The 22,389-nt window shown below is 37.6% G+C and overlaps 1 protein-coding gene across 1 annotated transcript in view; it reads right to left on the bottom strand.

Moving 5' to 3' along the window:
- Positions 1 to 730: 730 nt before the first annotated feature.
- Positions 731 to 22,389, bottom strand: part of LOC149251652 (putative histone H2A variant 3) — a 35,015-nt gene continuing 13,356 nt past the window's right edge. The window contains exons 2-3 of the mRNA XM_089453955.1: positions 1,089 to 1,202; positions 731 to 955 (exon numbers count right to left, since the gene is read on the bottom strand). Of these exons, the coding sequence (XP_089310081.1) occupies positions 731 to 955; positions 1,089 to 1,202 (339 nt within the window). The remainder of the gene's footprint in view (positions 956 to 1,088; positions 1,203 to 22,389) is intronic.

Below are 22,389 nucleotides of genomic sequence, written 5' to 3'. Positions count from 1 at the left end.
CCTATATATATTTTAAGAAGTATATTTTTAATTTTTATTTTTATTTTATAGATTTGTTTTTTATAATCCAATATAATCAAATCAAATCAAATAAAGCTATATTTAAAAGAAAATGGCTTCAATAAATCTACATTAAGACATTTTAAAACTCAAAACAAATAAAAATATAGTGATTTTTTTTCCCATAAAAAAAACTCCAAACAAATAAAAATATATTAATTTTTTTCATAAATCTATAAGAAGATATTTTGACACCTTTTTATAATTTAAGGTAAGAAAATTAAAACATAAAAAGTATATTTGAAAGCTAAAAAAATCCATTACATAAAGATATATCATTTTAAGTATATAAATTTGTATAATAAGCATTATTTTGAAAATCTGAAGCTTTCCCAAAGCACGCCAACCTTTTTCAATTAAGGTTTTGGAAGCTGGGCGATTTCGAGAATTGCCCAGCCACCGCCTCACCACTCAGTGGCTGGGGATTCCCGGAATCGCCAGCATCCAAAACCTTAATTGAAAAAGGTTGGAAAAGCTTGAAATTTTGAAACAATGGTTTATTAATGGGCGATTCCCGGAATCGCCAGCATCCAAAACCTTAATTGAAAAAGGTTGGGAAAGCTTGAGATTTTGAAACAATGGTTTATTAATGGGAGGAATGACACCGGCCACCTGCAATTGTGCCTTTAATCAGCGTGTCCAGATCTTGGTCTCTTTTTCAATTAAGGTTTTAGAAGCTGGGCGATTCCGAATCGCCCAGCCACCGCTCGGCCGCGCCCCCACGGGCGGCCAGGCGGTGGCTGGGCGATTCCCAGAATCGCCCAGCTTCCAAAACCTTAATTGGGAAAGCTTGAGATTTTGAAACAATGTTTTTTTTAATGTAAGGAATGACACCGCCACCTGCAATTGTGCCTTTAATCATCGTGTCCAGATCCTGGTATCCCCTAATGGAAAGCTGCAGATTCCTGGGTGTAATGTGTTTCACCTTAAGATCTTTGCTGGTCTCCCCTAATGGAAAGCTGCAGATGCCTGGGTGTAATGCGTTTCAACTTAAGATCTTTGCTAGCTTTCCCTGCCAATTTCAATACCTCTGCAGTAACATACTCCATAACGGCTGCCATGTACACAGCTGCAGTTGCTCCCACTCTGATACTTGCATGCGCACGAGTCTTTATTTCACGATGAATTCTCCCCACTGGAAACTACATCAGCGATTTACCAGTGATTAGTATTCTATGCAAATTCAATGAAACATTTCTTGAACTTCCAAGAAAACCCACTCGAAAACATTCTATGAAACACTTCATGAACTTCCAAGAAAAGCCATGGAAAATTTCAATGAACTTCAATGGACAATCATTTGAACAATGTCATAAGTATAACAATCATATTTTCTCTTATGAATTAAAACATAGTAATCCCCAAACTCTTCCAAAAACAGCCGGAAAAACCACCAGAAACCCTGCAACCTGCAAGCCAGCACGAGAAGACAAACAAAAATCTGGAATTTCCCTCCCTTGATGGTTCAAATTCTCCAAGAATGTTCATCGTGCCCATCTTATGCTTCTTTGTTTCCCATGCAAAGCTATGAACAAGAAAATATAAAGAGTGAAGAATCCGCGGGAGGCTCCTTGATCAAGAAAAAAAGATGCGGGATTGTTAATGATGGAGTGATGTGCAATAAATATCAATGATGACTGACGACTGAGTACAGACAGAATGGTAGGCATGGTAGATTACCATGAGCGTGTTAATTAGATTACCACGAGCATGGCTCGAATACAACGCATTAGCTCTGCTTGTTTTCAATTTGGGTGTACCATCAGCGTACCTCTTACTTTCAAGATGATGATGTAGTTTCCTTTTTTTAAATTGCAGTTAAACTTATTTATATTTAAATATTGTTAGTAGCTGAAATGTTGCTCATGGGAATTTGTTTTTGTTATTACCCTAAACATTCTATGTAAATGACGCTGATTTAAATTATTCTTACAGTCTTGATTTAATTTTTAAGAAAAATATATTTGATTTTTATAGAAGGGTATAGTGAAATCCGTTTGGAGTGTAATTTATTTGATTTTATAATTAATTGTTTTAAATAAAATATTTTTATAATAGATTTGAAATGTATTGAATATTTAATAATTATGATTTTTTAAATTGTTATAAATTTGTATTGTTTAAAGAGATTGATGTGTTTTTTTGAAAATTATTTGTTTAAAAACAAAAAAAATATTATTTTGCCATCTAAATATTATGGTCTTTTTAGATTAATTTTTAAATTTATTTTAAGTAATATAGGTAGTAAAGAATAAATGAACGAGCCCTAATAAATGAATCATTGAAATTACAGCATGTGCATATGCTTTGACATGTTATTGCTAATAATAATTAGAAATATTTAATGGTGAAAATAATAAGTCATATTTCGGAACTCATACTTTTTTTTTAAATAAATTTTTTTTAGTAATATATATTTTTATAATTTTAAATGTTTTTTTAATTTTAATTTTATTTTTAATTTTGAAAGAATATATATATATATATATATATATTTTAAATTTTAATTGTTTTTTGGTTTTTTATTTTTTATTTGCGTATATTTTTTGTTTTTTTTAATCTTTTTAATCTTAATTTTAGTACTTTTTAAATTTTTTTCTGTTAATTTTCTAATTTTTTTTTTAAATCTAGTTTGTTTTTAATATTTTTTTAGTTTTTGTTATTGTTTTTTTTCTATTTTTGCTTAATTTTATATTTTTTAAAATTTTGTTTTATTTTTTCCAAATTTTTTTTGTCTATGAGATATATATATATTTTAAATTTTAATTGTTTTTTGGTTTTTTATTTTTTATTTGCGTATATTTTTTGTTTTTTTTAATCTTTTTAATCTTAATTTTAGTACTTTTTAAATTTTTTTTTTGTTAATTTTCTAATTTTTTTTTTTTAAATCTAGTTTGTTTTTAATATTTTTTTAGTTTTTGTTATTGTTTTTTTTTCTATTTTAGCTTAATTTTATATTTTTTAAAATTTTGTTTTATTTTTTCCCATTTTTTTTTTGTCTATGAGATATATATATATTTTAAATTTTAATTGTTTTTTGGTTTTTTATTTTTTATTTTCGTATATTTTTTGTCTTTTTTAATCTTTTTAATCTTAATTTTAGTACTTTTTAAATTTTTTTTTGTTAATTTTCTAATTTTTTTTTTAAATCTAGTTTGTTTTTAATATTTTTTTAGTTTTTGTTATTGTTTTTTTTCTATTTTTGCTTAATTTTATATTTTTTAAAATTTTGTTTTATTTTTTCCAAATTTTTTTTGCCTATGAGATTTTTTTTTTACTTTTTTTATATTTTCTTTTTTGTCTCTTATATATATATATATATATATATTTGTTTTTTGTATGTCAAAAAATCTGACATAAAAAATTTTAAAGTGTAAAAAAATGAAACTTTTAAAAACAATATCCACACTTAATACATTAACAAATTTAAAGTGTCAAAAATTGTTAAATTTAGAAAATAATTATTTACATTTCATATATTAGAAAATTTAAAAACAAAAAATAGGTCTTTTAAAAATAGGGCATGATGCAGAATTGCCACTTTTTTAAATCAGCATGCAAATCACTAACATTCTAAAACGTAATGTACATTAAAAAAATTAAAGTGCCAAAAAATATGCTCTAAAAAAAATATATGTGTTCTGCATCACCTCTTTTCGAAACCGGGTCACTTTTTTGCTATCTCTAAGAAACGGGTAATAGTATCAGTTGCCGTTTCAAAGTTTACATTGTTAATAGGAGAAAAAATATCACCAAAATCAATTCCCGGCACCTGGGAATAACCTTTTGCTACCAACCAAGCTTTGTATTTCTCCACTTTTCCTTCTACATTTGTCTTCTTTTTGAACACCCATTTGTTGCCAATGGGTTTCCTTCTAGATGGCAACTCCACCAGATCCCAAGCCTCATTTTTGTGCAAAGATGCCATTTCATCAACCATGGCCTCTTTCCAGAGTTTTCCATCCTCTGAATCTACTGCTTCCTTCATAGTTTTGGGATCATCATTAGTAACAGACAAAGCAAAATTTGATTAAAAAGCAGATGGACTATACCTTTCTAGCTGCCTTCTTTCTCAATCTGATCTTCTCACAACTGGAGTTTGTGGTTCTTCATCTTTTGATTCCTCCTCTACTGTAGAGTCTGATTCTTCCTCCTTTAGCTCAAACTCCATCTTCTCAGGTTCCTTTGGTTGGATTTCATGTTTAATAACATCTTTCACCTCTCTGGACACCACATCTCAGCTGTACACAACCTTTCGTGTGACTGTGTTCCAAAGCTTATAACCCTTTAAACCATCCTTATACCCAATAAGGATGCACTTTTCAAATTTACTATCCAACTTGGTTCATTTCTCCTTTGGAACATGTACATATGCATCACATCCAAATACCCTCAGATGTGAAAGAGAGGGTTTCTTACCAGTCCATACATCTTGTGGAGTCTTATCCTCCAACACTGATGAAGGTGACCTGTTGACCAGGTAACATGTAGTATCCACTACCTCTGCCCAGAATTCCTATCCTAACCTAGCACCACTAAGCATGCTTCTTGCCCTTTCCATCAACGTCTTATTCATTCTTTCTGTAATTCCATTTTGCTAAGGTGTATATGGAGTAGTCTTCTATCGCGCTATACCACACTTCTTACAGAATTCTTCAAATTCCTTACTGCAAAACTCTCCATTGTTATCTGTCCTCGGCACCTTTATCTTCTTCTCTGTTTGGTTTTCTACCAAAGCCTTAAATTCTTTAAACCTGTCAAAGACTTCAGATTTCTTCTTAAGGAAATATATCCATGTATTCCTTGAGAAGTCATCTATATATGATACATAGTACACAGACTTACCCAGTGATGGAACCTTCACAGGTCCAAACACATCACTGTGCACAAGTTCTAATATTTGTTTCACCCTTTTACTACCAGCGGGGAAACTCACCCGATTCTGCTTCCCATATACACAATTTTCACAGAAATCAAAATCTAAAGAGCTATTACTCATACCTTCTACCATACCTTTACCATGAAGTATCTGAAGGCCCTTTTCTCCAATATGTCCAAGCCTTTGATGCCACAGCATGGTCTTCTCTCCAGAGGCCACTAGATTTTCTACTCCACTTTCAGGAACCACAGAACTATTGCACCCATAAATAATAGTGTTACCTTGCAGCTTGTACGGAGTTCCAATCCGAACTCCCCACATCAATACCAGTTCTCCCCGAACCATCTTGCAGGTATCCTTCTCGAACACTATTTTCACACCTGCATCATCCAGCTTGCTAATAGAAATCAGATTTCTGGCTAATGTAGGAATATGCAGAACACCTCGAAGTGTTCTAACCCTTCCACCTTGCATCTTCAACTTCACTTTTCCACGACCAATGATTCTAGCCTTCCTTTCATCCCCCAAGAAGACATCACCACCATCATATTTCTCATACTCACAGAACCACTCTCTATGGGGAGTGAAGTGAAAGGATGCACCTGAGTCAATCAACCATGCCTCATGATCTACATGTGTACTTGAAGAAGCCAAGTACACATCCCCACCTTCATCTAAGGTGCTTTTCACCTCTGTAAAATAAGCCTCATCAAATCCTTGTCCTTTTTCAGGAGCTTTAGATTTACAGTCCCTTTTGAAGTGGCCTTCCTTTCCACATTTCCAGCACACCACCTTTACAGGTTTTCCTGGAGATTTAGATCTCCCTCTAGATTTAGATCTCCCACTCGATGGCTTATTTTTGTTTCTGTTCTGGGACCATCCTCGTACAGACAATGCATCACCATTTTGTCTCTCCATATTTTTCCATCTCATCTCCTCCGTCAGCAAGGCTGAGACTATTTCATCAAACTGCAAGGCAGTTGCATTGCTACCTATTGCAATAACCAGACTACCCCACGAATCTGGTAGAGAACACAACAAACTGATGCACTTATCTTCATCTGAAATTTTAATATCAACAGATGCTAACTAACTTACCACAGCATTAAATGCGTTTAGAAGCTCTGTCACCAAGTCTCCATCTTTCATCCTCAAGTTATACAGTTTTTTCCACAGGAATAGTTTATTCACCAGAGCCTTAGATTGGTACAAAGCCCATAACTTGTCCCACAAAGCCTTTGTTGTAGCTTCCCCTGATACTTTCAACAATACTAAATCTGAGACACATAATCGTATTGTGCTCTTTGACTTCCGATCCAACTTCTTCCATTCTTCATCGAACACTCTCATTGGTTTAGTACCTGGATCTACCGCAATCCACTGATCTTTATCCACCAATAGATCCTCCATATTGAGTTTCCACAACTCAAAACTCTGACCAATAAATTTCTCGATCTCTATATTTCCATTGTTCGCCATCTTCTTTCACCACCAGAATCGATCTCGCAGATCTCCCACTGAACAGGGTCTACCACAGGCCCCAGTGAAACCCCTCAGCAACAAAGGCGTCCCCTTGAAGCGAAATCTGCTCTGATACCAAATGTAGGTTTTAACCCCATATAGAAATTACCTGGATACAAATTCTAAAAACACAGAAAATAAATAATGCGAGAGCAGAACACATAAAACACATATACACAGAGATTTTCCCCTGGACCCCAAAACTGGGACTACTAGCTTGATTTTTCATTATATTCCTTTCAATGTTACAATATATATTTATACATGTTGAAGCATCCAATACCATGGACCGAAAACCATCACATCCAATACCATGGACCGAAAACCATCGCGTCCAAAAAACATGTGCGAAAATCATGCACAAAACCATAGGTGGGTCCGCCCAACCTAACATAGGGTCCAAAACCAAAATTTTCCAGGGCACTACCTCGGACCCCATAAAGTGGAGTTATGGGTGCCCTTCAACCCCCCTATTAACTACGTGGAAATAATATAACACAACCCAACAATTATGAATATCTCTTATCTTATCCATCGAACATTATGTCTCCTGAATAAAAACCATGTCTAGTTTTTCTTCTTTCATTCTGTTAGTAAGATTTCTTTGTTTCCTTCTACTCCCTATGCCTCTAATGTTCCAGGTTGCGAGCTTCATTAAGAAACGTTAGTAAAGGAATAACTGGTAAGATCTTTCATCTTACCTGAGTTAATAAATAGCTTTCCACATTCATTCAACAACTCATACTGTCTATTTCTTCCTCTTTTCCTACCTGATTTCTTTGGAGATTGTGCCTGTGAATTCTCCATCATCTTGACCCCAATAGGCTCCTGGTTTTCATGATTTCTTTTGACTCCAGCTCCCTTTGTTTGTGACCTCCATAGAAAGAGTTGTTGTACTCTCTCATAATCCTCTTTTTGTTGAGAATGCAACAAGATTATGGAGCTTAGTGGAAAGGAGTCGCCTTCACTAAGTGGGCCTGCAGGCTATTTTTAGCGCAAAGTCTATTTTTAAACATATGGATCATGGTCTATGAGTTGCAGTATGCTATTTTTGGATGATTGGTCATGTTGGTAAAACTAGATGGTGTAGTGGTTCCAGCTAGGGTACTAGACTAGACTCTATATTTAATATCGACCGAGGTGCGTAAGCTTAGAGGCGTGGTCTAAAATATATAGACATAAAGAATCTCTGGCCAAGTGATTATGATGTAGGTTACAAGGCTTCTTTACGGAAGACCGGAATATGTAGCCTATCATTCACACACCTAGATTACCCTACTGATATGCTTGATTACAGTGCTTGTTATGAGATGCATCTATCAAATCAAACCATGAACCTAAGTACTGTGTATGACTGTAACAATGATTTTAACCTCCTTACAGAGATATCACCCAGAAAACCCTTGTTTGGTAAACACACACAGCATGCAAAGATATTTACACTATCAAGCTATATAAAGAGAACATAAATGAACTGGGAAACAAAACAGAGTTTATGATAATGTCTCTATAAGTCACACAGGGATCGAATCCCTTACAAGACTCCCTTCCAGATCCTAGTGCTGACCATTCAACATAACCATAAACCATTCATAAGCGCACACCATATACGTGCAATGAAAATCAAAGGCTATAGAAATCAAAAGCTATGTAACTGCTATGCAAACCATAAGCTGTGTAAATCGAAAGCTATGTAATCGTAACTGTGATGCAAACCATATGCTATATAAATCAAATCCAATATAAATACTGTGCGAACATGTGATAACCGAAATGTAACAAAACAAATGAACAGTATACCAATCGAAGAACGCAGGGCCCGTCCGCGTCCTAAGGGTACACTGGCTATAACCGATCAGCTATCAAATCAATGCAAGAGGTATACACACATCGTGACTGTGAATAAGTCTTTTGTATTAACTTAAAAACTCTGTTCTGAGAAAACGATTCAACGATTAAAACTACTAAACTCTCAAACATTAACCTAACTGTATTTACATATGTGTACGCACAGCCATGTCATCGATACAATGAATGTACATTCAGCTGTTGCCGCTTTTATCACATAAGCCTTTTCAAAATGTTTCCATGCTAAGTGTTTCAAAAAGAACAAAAAAACTAAAATGAAAATGGAACGATGCTGTTGTTGCTTTTGTCTGTCAGAGTACCCTGCTTTGACTTGAGTTGACCGCATACATAGGAGGTTCGATTTGGCTGGGAGATAGGTGTTTGTCCATGCTTGGACATTCTGCTTTTCGCCCATGCCTTTCGTTCTAGCTCATCTGTTGCGCCACATGTCAAACGATAAGCTCATTACAGGATGTAGGTACTTCCTGTAACCATGTCATCAAAAACTTCCAATTCTTGAACATAAAACCCTTAAATTAATTTCTATGCAATTTAATAACTATAAAACGATTAATAATCAATATTCAAGGATTTTGAGGGATATATGATGAAAACGTATGGATAAATGATATGTTTTTGGGAAGGAAAAAGGGTCTTGGGATGATACCAACATCTCTCCCCGACTTAAGGACTTAGCATGTCCTCATGCTACCCTAGAAGTACTCCCCTTGAACTCTGTCCCTGCATGGATCTCTGCTACCTTGAGCAAGGTATCTACATTCTTCTTCACCTGGTGATCTTTCTGTCCCTTGAGCTCTTGCTTTAACTTTTTACATTTTTCTTTAAGAGCATTCTTCTGATTGTACCACTTAGTGGCCCAGTTGGAAATCTCAGTTTGCGCGGTCTCCAACTCATTGATTCTTTCCTTTAGCTTTTCATTTGTTTTCTGTGTTTCTTTGCTTTGCGCCCTGAGCATTTCATTTTCCCTTTTAATAACTTTTTCCAACATGTTAGCTTCCATGAGCTCTTCCTTCAATTCTTCAATTTGTTTTTCTAATTTCTTCTGTCTTTTGGTGGGAGGTGGTGAACATTTTTCCTGTTTGTTATGGCTCTCTACCTCCATGTCAACTTCTGGTGCTGGTAGTGAATGGTCACCACTCCCAACATCCATTTGTGCAGGTGCATGAGATTCAAACTGGTCTTCTTGCAGCTGAGTTTTTGGTGTCCTCCTTATTCTTCGTGAGTAGGTGGTAAAAATTTTGTCTTTCTCAGCCCTCTTGGCATCCTCTTTTTGCATGTTCCTGGTCCTTATGCTGCCCATAGGTAGAGGTGCTCTGCTGGCTTTGGACACTGGAATTTCCTCATCAATGTCCTTCATAAACCCTGAATCTTCTTGCACTTCCTCTTTTTCCTCCTCATCTCTGATTTGATTGACAGCTAAGAATTCTTTCCATGGCTTCCCTCGCTTCTGCAACTCATGTTCAATGAGGATTTTAATTAGGCCAAAATGGTACAGGATTTTGTCTTCATTCCCCTTTTGCTTCTGGATAGTTTTGGCTATCTTTGTTAAACTTTGCAGCAGAAAATATGGCACACTGATTACACATTGTTTCTTTAAATGGAGGAGTAGCTTGATGTGGTATAGATAAACAATACTATACCTACCTTCACAGGTTATGAACTTTTGAAGAATGTAAACCATTTCATCCCAAGGATGAACTGACCAGCTTCTTGGAACACCCTTCTTCCAGTTTGCTGAGGAAACTTTAGATCTGGACATGAACTGTGTCCATGATTTCTCCTCGAATTGTTTGGTTTTAAAGTACTTCTCTCCTTCAGGACTAATTCCAATTGCTTGAGCTATAGTATCCTCTGAGATTCTAAAGGAGAAGGTGCCTATTAGGGCCTTTTCTCCATTAAAGGTGAAGGCAAATTTCTTGGTGATTTCCTCATTACTCCCATGGAATTTTTCCAGAAAAGGTAACCACTGTGTTTCTCTAAGAATCTCAATGCAATCCTCATAGTATTGTGAGCTGTCGACTATACTGGGTTCGACCCTATTAGTCATGGTGATGGCAGAGGGTTGTGCCTCTAACCCTTCTCTGTCTATACTCTTTAAAATTTAAACACAGAAATGCCAAGTTGGTTACCTGGTATATATCACTTCCTTCAGTCTTCAATATGGTGCTTGGCCGGTCGATATGACTGTGATGGGAGTTAGAAGTAGAATGGTGATGCTTTCCCTTTTCGGCGTTCACTGGTTTCACTGTGTAAACCGATCCCAAACAGTGATACTCTCCTCGGCGCTCCTTGCTTCAGATTTTCACTTTGTAACTCCACCCAAATGATAATAATCTCCTCGCACTCCTTGCTTTTGATTCTCACCTTGGAAGTTATGGGAATCGAGGGTGGAAAGGATGGTGAAATAACCCTGTACTCACTTCACAATGTAATCATTCATTTAAAAATAGAGTGATGTACGCTTGCATGCATGTTATCACAAGAACGCTGAGAGCGTACCCATAGTGCTGGGCTATAATGCTGGGTGGCGAAGTTATGATTCGGCTGTGTGTGGAGTAAAATAGGCCGCTTATTATGATTTGACTGTATGGAGTGAAATATATATATATATATATATATATATATATATATATATATATATATATATATATATATATATATGCCGCTTCCACATCTATCTCATCCTTTGTATTTAAAAATACACAGCTCACCACGTGCCCTTTTCAATGAGTATTCGGTCATATAGAGAATGTTGGTATGCTTGTAGGGTATATGACAAGGTGGATGTGTTGATAATGGGTTTTTGGGATATGGATAGTTTAATGTAGGGGAATGATGAGAATTGGTGGGATAAGGGTGATAGATTGATGTATATAGGTGTCCTTGAAATCAATTACAACAGCTTATAGTCACCAAAGTTACATTAAAAACCAATCTAGGAAATTAAATGTTTAAGAACATAAATACATTACTCCTTTGTTGATCATTTGACATGCTGAGTTGCTAATTCTTTTTGACTGTTCTTTTTGACAGGTCCTCTGAGGGAGGTTGAGTGCACAGGTCTTTTAAGAAATTTTTTTGAAGATATAACAGGTCCCTTTGAAATATTTTAATGTACAGGTCCCTTAGAGAACTGAAGATGTAATAGGTCCCTTAAGAAAACTGAAGGTGTTCATGCAGCTCTTTGTATTGTTACAGGTTCACTAAGCTTGCCATTTGCTGAAGTGTTGGTGCCCAAATCCTTGTAAAAGCTTGGTGGAAGTCTGTTGAAGTAGCCTTTGGTGTCAAAAACTTTGTTTTAACAGGTCCCAACTAAATGTTTTAAACAGGTCCCATTATTGCTGGTTGGAATGTCTTAACAGGTGTCAATTGCTTTAATAGGTCCCTTCTGAAAATCTTAAACAGGTCCCATGACTGCTGGTGTTGGACTACTGGTATTGGTAGCATAGATGTCTGAACAGAACAGGTCCCCCTGCAAAATATTTATAACCAGGTCCCTTTGAAATAAAATCATGACAGAACAGCTTATTTGTTAAAGTCTGGAATTACTGCTGGTAACAAGCTGTTGTTGGAAATTTACAGTGAAATATAGAATAAGAAATCTGAAGTATTTACAAGGGAGAGATAAAAGTAACAGAACAGATGCCTCTCTCCCCGACTTAAAGGTTGACTTGTCCTCAAGTCATGATTCAACTGAGAAATGAAACATGAACAAAAGAAAGAGAATTCATACCCGCCAATAAATTGGTTTTTAGGTAGGAATTCGGGGTTAGATTGTGCCAGATACTGGTTTTCACATCTAACCCATTATTTTTTTTTTTTTTTAGTTTTTGTTTTATTTTTTTTTTTTGTTTTATTTTTTTTTCTTTTTGTATTTTTATTATTATTTTTTTTTCTTTTTTATTTTGAAATTGAAAGGAAATGAAACTAAGGCAGTGATACTGCAGCTGAGGGCTGCAGTATCTCAACCTCTTCTTGCTGAGATAGTGTATGGAGAAAATCTTGCTTGCTGATGGGCTTGTTGTACAGCTTCAGGCGATGACCGTTGACTGTGAAGGAATGACCTTCGCCATCAATAGTTTGGAGCTTTACTGAACCATTGTCATAAGCCTGAACAATTTCATAGGGGCCCATCCAATGGGTGGTGAACTTAGCTTTATGATCCTTGAATTTTGAATCAAAAAGCAGAGCCCAGTCACCTTCCTTGAAGTGCTTCTTCTTAATGTGTGAATCATGCCATTGCTTCCTGTGCTGTTGCATGAGGATGGTGGTTTGTTCTGCTTGCTGCCTCATCTCATCCAGCTGGTTCAACTGCTGGATTCTCTCTTTTTGTGCTTGATCCAAATCAATTAGTAAATCTGCAGCTAATTTAAAAGTGTGAATTTGGAATTCAATAGGAAGCATGACATCCTTACTGTACACCAATTGGTATGGTGTAAATCCGGTGGTATCTTTCCAAGTAATCCGGTAAGCCCAGAGTGCCTCTTTGAGCTTTTCTTCCCAGTTTTTCCGGTTCATTGCAACAGTTTTGGTAATGATCCCCTCCAAGGTCTTCTTGGTTGATTCCACCTGCCCATTGGCCTGTGGATGGTAGGGGGTACTTTTCCTGTGCTTTATTTGGTACTTGTCTGTGATGTCCTTCATGAGCTTTGAGGTGAATTGAGTACCTTGATCAGTGACAATTTCTCTTGGCACTCCATACCTCACAAAGATCTCCTCAAAAAGGAAATTGACTACTGTGTGTTCGGTTGCTCTTACCAGTGCTTTTGCTTCTGCCCACTTTGTGACGTAATCAGTACATACTAGGATGTACTTCTTACCATTAGAGGCTGGGTTGATAGGTCCTATGAAGTCCAGAGCCCACTTATCAAATGGTTCTAAGTGAACTTGGGGCTGAAGGGGCATCTGATCGGTAGCTATTGGTCTGCCCATTCTTTGGCAGCTGTCACAACTCTTTACATACTTCTTGGCATCCTTGAAAATGGATGGCCAGTAGTATCCAAGAGTAAGAACTTTGAAGGCTGTTCGCTTCGCTACAAAATGCCCACCACATGGTTCATCATGGCAAGATTTTAAAATGTCAATTACCTCATCATTTCGTACACATCTCCTAATGATCATATCAAAACCAGTGTAAAAGAGATCGCCATTAAGCCATGAATATCTAGCACTTTGTTTGATCAGTCTTTTCCTTTCCTTTGCAGTGAAATGTGGAGGTGTTATACCTGTAGACAAGTAATTAGCTAAATCAGCAAACCAAGGAGTTACTATGGAAATTGCAAATAAGTGCTCATCCGGAAAAGAATCCTCAACAGGAACAATCTCACCTAGATTTTGCAGTCTAGACAGAAAATCTGCCACCTGGTTTTCTTTGCCTGGTCTATCTAACACTGTGATGTTAAATTCCTGTAACAATAGTAACCATCTGGTAACTCTGCCACTAGTTATTGGTTTATTCATGAGATGTCGAATGGCAGAATGATCAGTATGTACAAAGACTTCATAACTAGTTATGTAATGGTGGAATTTATTCACAGCATAAATGATGGCAAGTGTTTCCTTTTCTGTAACTGTATAGTTTAGCTCGGCAGGGGTGAGATTTTTACTAATGAAATAAATTGCATATGTACAAGATTCTTCTTTTTGGCCTAAGGATGCACCTATTGCAGTGTCATATGCATCGGTAAAAATATGAAATGGTAAACTCCAATTAGGCCCCCTCAGGACTGGTGCGGTAGATAGTTTCGTTTTGAGTTGTTCAAATGCATGTTGGCAGTTCGCAGTCCAATTGAAAAGTACATCTTTGGCTAGAAGTTTAAACAAAGGTAAGGCTATCTTGCTAAAATTTTCAATGAATCTGCGGTAATAACTAGCATACCCAAGAAAACTTCTTACCTCTCTCTGATTCTGTGGAATAGGCAAATCGGCAATAATCTGGATCTTGGCTGGGTCAACCTGGATGCCTTGAAAAGAGATATAATGGCCCAACACTATCCCTTCATTTAACATCATGAAGCACTTTTCGTTGCTGAGGGACAGTTTAGCTTCAATACACCTTTTCAAAACTCTCTCTAGATTTTCTAATGCATGTTCAAAAGAATTACCATATACTGAAAAATCATCCATATACACTTCAACACAATCATGAATCAAATCAGCAAAAATAGCTAACACAGCTCGCTGAAATGTAGCTGGAGCATTACAAAGTCCAAATGGCAAGACATTGTAGGCATAGGTGCCCCAAGGACAGGTGAAGGTGGTTTTGTCCGGGTCTTTAGAGGCAATCCGGATCTGGTTGTAGCCACTGAAACCGTCAAGAAAGGAAAATGATGATTTGCTGGCTAGGGTGTCTAACACTTGATCAATGAATGGCAGTGGGAAGTAGTCTTTGAGCGTTGCTTTGTTCAGCTGTCTGTAATCAACACAGATGCGCCACTTGCCATTTTTCTTGGGCACAATAACCAATGGGGATACCCACTGACTGTCAGAAATAGGATATATAAAGTTGACTCTCAAAAGTTTTTGCAACTCCTCTCTGACAATGTCTTGGAGCATGGGGTTCATTCTTCTTTGTGGTTGCCTCACCGGTTTAATGGTGCTATCTGTGTAGATGTGGTGAGTGCATGTGTCGGGGTGAATCCCATGCATGTCAGTGTAATCCCAAGCGAAGGATTTTTGGTACTTTGTCAAGAGTCTAATCAATTTCTCTTGTTGAGATGAGTCTAGGTGGTTGCCTATGTTCAAAGTTTTCCCTGGACTGATCTCTATGACTTGACTCTGTGTATTGGTGATGGATTGAACTGGAAAGATGTCATGAAATGTAGATTGCAAGGAGTGGATAGTGCATGTTTCTTGAAAGTTTTGAGCGAGAAGTACATCTGTAGCATTATATTGTTCATTTCTCAAATTTTCAGATACATCAGGTTGAGAAAGAAATAGTTCTACCAAATCATTATTGTCTTCGTGGAAATCATAGATCTGGTCAATGCTAAAAATAGATTGTACTTCCTCTTTGTCATTAAATTTATCATCAAGCCACAAGTTATGTGTTACTGCAGGTGATTGTGCCGATGGATAGAGGGTGAGTTGTTTCCTTTCGGTCCCTCTAGAGATAATCATGTTACCTGATCGGCATCCAATAAATGCATCAGCAGTCGCTAACCATGGTCTACCTAGAATGATAGGATGTCCTCCTAGATTGGATTTGGGTTGAAGGACTATGAAATCCATTGGATACTCCCAAGAGTCCAGTGAGACAATGATATCTTCCAAAATCCCCTCAGGAATGACTTTGGACCTATCAGCTAGTTCAAGAACAATCGTGGTATGTTGCAAATTCATAAGCTGGAGTGTTCTCATGGTTTCAAGGGTCATGACATTGATTGCGGCTCCTAGATCTATCAAAGTGTTTGGAATCCGTATGTTGTTAATGATGGTGGTCACTTTTGGAATGCCCGGATCAACATACTTCTCCATGGAGATGGTATTGGTCATAAGGCCTGCTAAATTTCCTAAAACATGAATGGTCTGAGGATCAATCCTCTTTCTAGCAGGTTTCTTGAGACACATGTCTTTGATGGCTTTGGTGTAGATAGGAATGTCCTTTATAGCTTGCAGCAAAGGGATTTTTATGTAGACATTTTTAAGTTCATCCAAGACATCAAATTGTGGTGGAGGCAGTGGTGGTTTTATTTGAACCAAACGGTCTGGAAAAGGTGGGTGCAGTGATTGCATCTGTTTGTCCTTGGTTTCATTGCTTGGTTTTGTTTGAGTTGTCATTTCATTTTCTTTTTCTAAGTTTTCTTCTTGCTGATATGTTATTGGAGAATCCTTTTGAAGCACCCTACCAGACCTCAGATTAATGTTTTGCAAAGGCAGTGTGGAGTAGGAATTTCCTTCCTCTACATTATAAGCTGGCCTCTCTGCTCTATTGTTCGGATTTGGGACAATTTGAGCAGGTAGTTGTGTGGGTCTGGGAGGTTGTGGGTTAGTTGGAAATTGAAGTTGTGGTACATTTATTTGTGGAGGAGCAGGCAAGGTCTGTTGAGAGGGTTGGGGCTGATAAACAACTTGCTGAGGGTGCTGCTGATATGGCTGTGAGTGTGATGGATATGGCTGTTGGTACTGCTGATATGACTGTGAATAAGGTGGGTATGATTGCAGATATGGATGATAGGATTGGGAATACTGTTGAGACGGTCTCCATTGATTTTGTGATTGGTTTCCATGCTGCCATGGCATAGGTATATTCCATGAGTTTTGTGCATACATCTGATCATTCATAGGAAATTGCATATTTTGATTAGGAAACATACCTTGGGGTGCTTGCCTTGGCTGCCATGGTCGCTTTGCATCCATGTAGTACACGTTCTCCATCTCTGTGCTGGCTGCCATGTTACAGTTCTACAAAATTTTAACTTTAGGATAGTTAAACATATCATGATGCTCAGTATAGAAAGCACATACTTGGATATTCTCTAGAGGGCAGTCTTTTAATGCATGTTTCTTGTGATACTTGGGGCAGAAAATAGCCATGATATTGTCTTTTTCCTCCTATTTCTTTTTGGCTTTTAAGGTATCAATTTGGTTTCCTAGAGTGCTCAACAAATCTGTTTTGAACTCTTCTAAAAGATTACCAATTTCAGCCCGGGTGACACTAGCAGAGGCAGTTTTTGTGACCCTAGATGACAAGGTTCTCTTTCCCATTTTGGCTTTACTTCTCGAATATTTTTCACATAGTTCAGCTATTTCTTCAAAGGGTAAGGCAGAGATGTCACCTTTGCCCATTAAGTTGAGATCATCCATGTATTCTTCCCGGATACCTTTCAAGAATATTGTGCGGACTAGGTCAGGAGGCATTGTTCGGTGTTTAGATTTTTGCAAGTTGTAGACAAACCGTTCTAGATATTCTTCTAAGGTTTCATCCTCCTGCTGACTCATTCTAAAGATGTCATCTTTAGAGTCTTTGGATCTGCAATAAGGCTGATATTTCCTCAGAAATATTCTCCTCATGCCATCCCAATCTACTATGGCATGCTCACCTAGCCCCATAAACCATTTCAAGGCTGCTACCTTTAATGTGGCTGGAAACAATCTGAGTCTATGAGCATCATCCGTATAGCCATAAGTTCGACATACAATGTCAAACTCGAATAAGAATGAGTCCGGATCCTCTGAAGCCATACCATAGAAATTGGGTAGCACGGATGGGGGTATATTTTTCATTTTGATCTCCTCATCCTCCTGTGGTTCTTGTATAGGGAATTTAAAAGTTGATTCCTCCTCCTCTTGATGGGGAACTGATCCAGATCCCTCCTCAGCCATTCTAATTGGTCTCTTGGTGTCTCTTGGTGGAAAAGAGAGAAAGGAAGATTGCTTGGTAATGGTACTACTTTTCCCTTGTGTAGAAGATTTAGGAAAGGGTTGCTGCTGTGATTTATGTGCAAATAGAGTTTCCCTCTCAGCAAGAGTAATGTGTTGTCCTGAATAAAATCTTTCTGCCAATGTTTGAATATCCTCCTCAGATGGTGTTGTATTCCCTGGAGAGTCTGCTCCTGATGATGATGGGTTAGTTTTGAGATGGTGGGGGATTCTTACAAATCTCCCTTGATTGTCCCTAAGTCTAGGCATAAATGAACATGATTTCTAACTGTGTTTTTGTTTGTTTTTGTGTATTGAAATTTTTTTCTTTTTGTTTGAATCCTTTACGTACGCCTCCCCAGCAACGGCGCCAAAATGTAGTGGTTCCAGCTAGGGTACTAGACTAGACTCTATATTTAATATCGACCGAGGTGCGTAAGCTTAGAGGCGTGGTATAAAATATATAGACATAAAGAATCTCTGGCCAAGTGATTATGATGTAGGTTACAAGGCTTCTTTACGAAAGACCGGAATATGTAGCCTATCATTCACACACCTAGATTACCCTACTGATATGCTTGATTACAGTGCTTGTTATGAGATGCATCTATCAAATCAAACCATGAACCTAAGTACTGTGTATGACTGTAACAATGATTTTAACCTCCTTACAGAGATATCACCCAGAAAACCCTTGTTTGGTAAACACACACAACATGCAAAGATATTTACACTATCAAGCTATATAAAGAGAACATAAATGAACTGGGAAACAAAACAGAGTTTATGATAATGTCTCTATAAGTCACACAGGGATCGAATCCCTTACAAGACTCCCTTCCAGATCCTAGTGCTGACCATTCAACATAACCATAAACCATTCATAAGCGCACACCATATACGTGCAATGAAAATCAAAGGCTATAGAAATCAAAAGCTATGTAACTGCCATGCAAACCATAAGCTGTGTAAATCGAAAGCTATGTAATCGTAACTGTGATGCAAACCATATGCTATATAAATCAAATCCAATATAAATACTGTGCGAACATGTGATAACCGAAATGTAACAAAACAAATGAACAGTATACCAATCGAAGAATGCAGGGCCCGTCCGCGTCCTAAGGGTACACTGGCTATAACCGATCAGCTATCAAATCAATGCAAGAGGTATACACACGTCGTGATTGTGAATAAGTCTTTTTTATTAACTTAAAAACTCTGTTCTGAGAAAACGATTCAACGATTAAAACTACTAAACTCTCAAACATTAACCTGACTGTATTTACATATGCATACGCACAACCATGTCATCGATACAATGAATGTACATTCGGCTATTGCCACTTTTATCACATAAGCCTTCTCAAAATGTTTCCATGCTAAGTGTTTCAAAAAGAAAAAAAAAAACTAAAATGAAAATGGAACGATGTTGTTGCTGCTTTTATCTGTCAGAGTGCCCTGCTTTGACTTGAGTTGACCGCATACATAGGAGGTTCGATTTGGCTGGGAGATAAGTGTTTGTCCATGCTTGGACATTCTGCTTTTCGCCCATGCCTTTCGTTCTAGCTCATCTGCTGCACCACATGTCAAACGATAAGCTCATTACAGGATGTAGGTACTTCCTGTAACCATGTCATCAAAAACTTCCAATTCTTGAACATAAAACCCCTAAATTAATTTGTATGCAATTTAATAACTATAAAACGATTAATAATCGATATTCAAGGATTTTGAGGGATATATGATGAAAACGTATGGATAAATGATATGTTTTTGGGAAGGAAAAAGGGTCTTGGGATGATACCAACAGATGGACTTCTATTTTTAGACATATGGGCAGATTCTATTTTTAGACTGCCAGGCTAAAAATAAAACAGTCGAATATTATTAGCTCACAATAATATTTGGACTATAAACATTATCTTATACTCTTGGAGCACTTCAGTTTGAGCTACAGATGTGGAACATGCAGCTATCAGAAGGAAATACACTTTTCTTATGAGTCAGTTGAGCTATTGCATGCAGGACTTCAGTTAGAACTCATGTGGTTGAGTTTGGTGGAGTTGATTGTGGAGTTGATGGAGTTGTGTTCAGTTTGACTTGGTTGAACTAGTTGTATTTTAGTCTAACTAAAGAATACACTAGTGATGAGTTGTGTGAATTAATTATTAATTAATTCACTAAGTATTAACTCATAAAGCAACTAAAGAATACATCAGTTAACTCAGTGCATGCACAGTTCAGTGGAGATAGGTGTTAGAGGTTGAGATTGCTATCAGTTGTGACTATAGTTGTGCATGAGATTTGCACATGCATGGATGGAGATTTCCCATGAGGCTTGCGTAGTATAATCAAGGGAATTCGATTTCATAGGGTGATTGATTCTCTTGCAGGATTGCGCAGTGGAGGCAGGCAAACAGTGGAGGAGATTTGAGGCATCAGATCTGAGCTAGTTTGTGTGTAACAGGTGGAGATAGTACTGAGTACTTTTGAGGAGTATTGTACTATGTATTGTTACATGTTCTCTATCATTATAATATACAGATAGTGTGGGGTTTTCAGCTGTATGATTTCCCCGGGTTACATACTGTGTTAATGTGCGCGTGCAATTGATGTTTCATTGTTTTTAATGCTGCTAAATTGATGATCAACGTAGAGGAGGTTATGTATTATGCATGTATTTCGAAATAGTTTATAATCAAGATAATCTCTGTGAATAAGTGTCATATTATTCAAAATTTATACATGGTATCAGAGCAGTTGATCATCAGATCTATTATTCAGAAAGTGTTTACATTTTATTTCTTCAGGAAGAGTCTGTAATCAGGCTAGGTAGCCTCTAGATTCATCCTTCCTTTGGAAGTTGAGATATCCAGTAAAATCCCATACAGTCAATCTCTGTATAAGAAATAATTTGTTCTCACGAATTCTAGATCAGAGGCGGTTGAGTTTTTGAGCTGGTGGAATTCGAATTTGCAGCAATGTTTTCTTGGTGTCAACGTGGCAATGTCTTTCAACGAATTGCAATTGGAGTATGCTCTTGAGGGCAGCTCAAATTATATTGCATGGAAAGACAGGATGGAGGTGGTGTTAGATGATAATGGGCTAAAGGAGTTCATAGAGGCTGAGGTCCTAAAGCCTACTAATACTGCGCAAGTTGATGCTTGGAAAAATAAGATAGCAAAGTGTCAAAGGATTCTGTTGGAGGGCATGAAGGATCACATTGTGTCCAGCCTACATGGAAAGGCTTCTCCATACTTGATGTGGAAAGCATTGACAGATCTATTCCAAAGCAAGAGCAATCAGAGGAAGCTGGCACTCAAGGATAAACTCAGAAACATTAAGTGCGAGAAGGGAGACAGTATGCCCAAGTATCTCACGAAGTTCACTAAGTGCAGGGATGAGCTAAGAAGTGTGGGGGTGACTGTCGATGATGAGGACTTGGTGAGCTTGGCTCTCCTTGGTCTTCCGAAGAGTTGGCATTCCTATCAGGACTCTGTCAATGGTTAGGAGAAATTGCCAGGATGGGAGAGACTTTGGTCAGATCTTGTGCAAGAGGAGATCAGGCGGAATACCAGGGACGGATCTTCATCAAAGGCAACTAATGAAGAAAATTGTGCTTTGGCTACCAAAGCAAAGAAGGGGAAGAACAAGAAAGCTTCTCATTCCAGTGCAAAAGGCAAGAAGCAGGATATGTCCAAGGTGAAGTGCTTTCACTGTCACCAACACAGACACTATGCCACAAATTGTCCACAGAAGAAGAAAAATAAGCAAGCTGTTGGATCTGCAGTGGGAGAGGCCTTAGCCTCGCAGTTTGAGCTTGATTTTTCGTTGATCACATGTTTGGTATCAAGTGTGATGGGATCGGTATGGTTCTTGGACATTGGTGCGTCTTTTCACATGACAGGAGATCGAGATTTGTTTTCTGATCTGGAGGAGAAAGATCTTGGAGTGCACATCGAGATGGGCGATGATGGTAGATATAGTGCAACCAGTATCGATACCATTTCCTTTGAGAGGGAGTCTGGTAAACCCTTCGTATTGAAGGAAGTGATGCATGTTCCAGGATTGAAGAAGAATCTTATCTCTGTTGCGATGTTAGAAGACAAGGGATATGATGTTGTTTTCAGCAAGGGAAAGGCCTTCCTGCGCAGAAAGACAACTGGAGAAATCCAGAAGATAGGGGTTCGAGTCAAGAAAATTTATCAGTTGCATGTAGATGGTTGCGCAGCAATGGCATGCAAGGCAAAAGGATTGGTGAGCCGGGATGATGGCGAGCTTTGGCACAGGAGATTGGGTCACCTTCACCATGGAGCCTTGAAGATACTGCAGCAGATCATTACTGGGCTTCCTAAAGGCACTCTTGCGCAGTCAGATCAGTGCAAGGGGTGTACTTTTAGAAATTTTGTGAAAGCCACCTTTCATGAGAAGGATAGTCGCGCCACAACGATCCTTGAGAGAATTCACACAGACGTGTGTGGACCTTTCTCAATTGCTTACACAGCAAAACACAGGTACTATGTGATCTTTGTTGATGATTTCTCTCGAAAGTGCTGGATCTTCTTCATGCAGAAGAAGATCGAGACATACTCAAAGTTCTGTGAGTTCAAAGCACTGGTTGAGAAGGATTCGGGGAAGAAGGTGAAGGCTCTTAGGAGCGACAATGGTGGTGAATACATCTCTAGCAAGTTCAAGGA

The sequence above is a fragment of the Pinus tabuliformis genome, chromosome 7 (genome assembly GCF_031772625.1).
Source record: "Pinus tabuliformis cultivar Carrire ecotype Pingquan chromosome 7, CPIR1, whole genome shotgun sequence".
Taxonomy (NCBI): domain Eukaryota; kingdom Viridiplantae; phylum Streptophyta; class Pinopsida; order Pinales; family Pinaceae; genus Pinus; species Pinus tabuliformis.
Note: the sequence above shows the minus strand (reverse complement) of the source record. Positions and strands in the feature narration are given on the sequence as shown.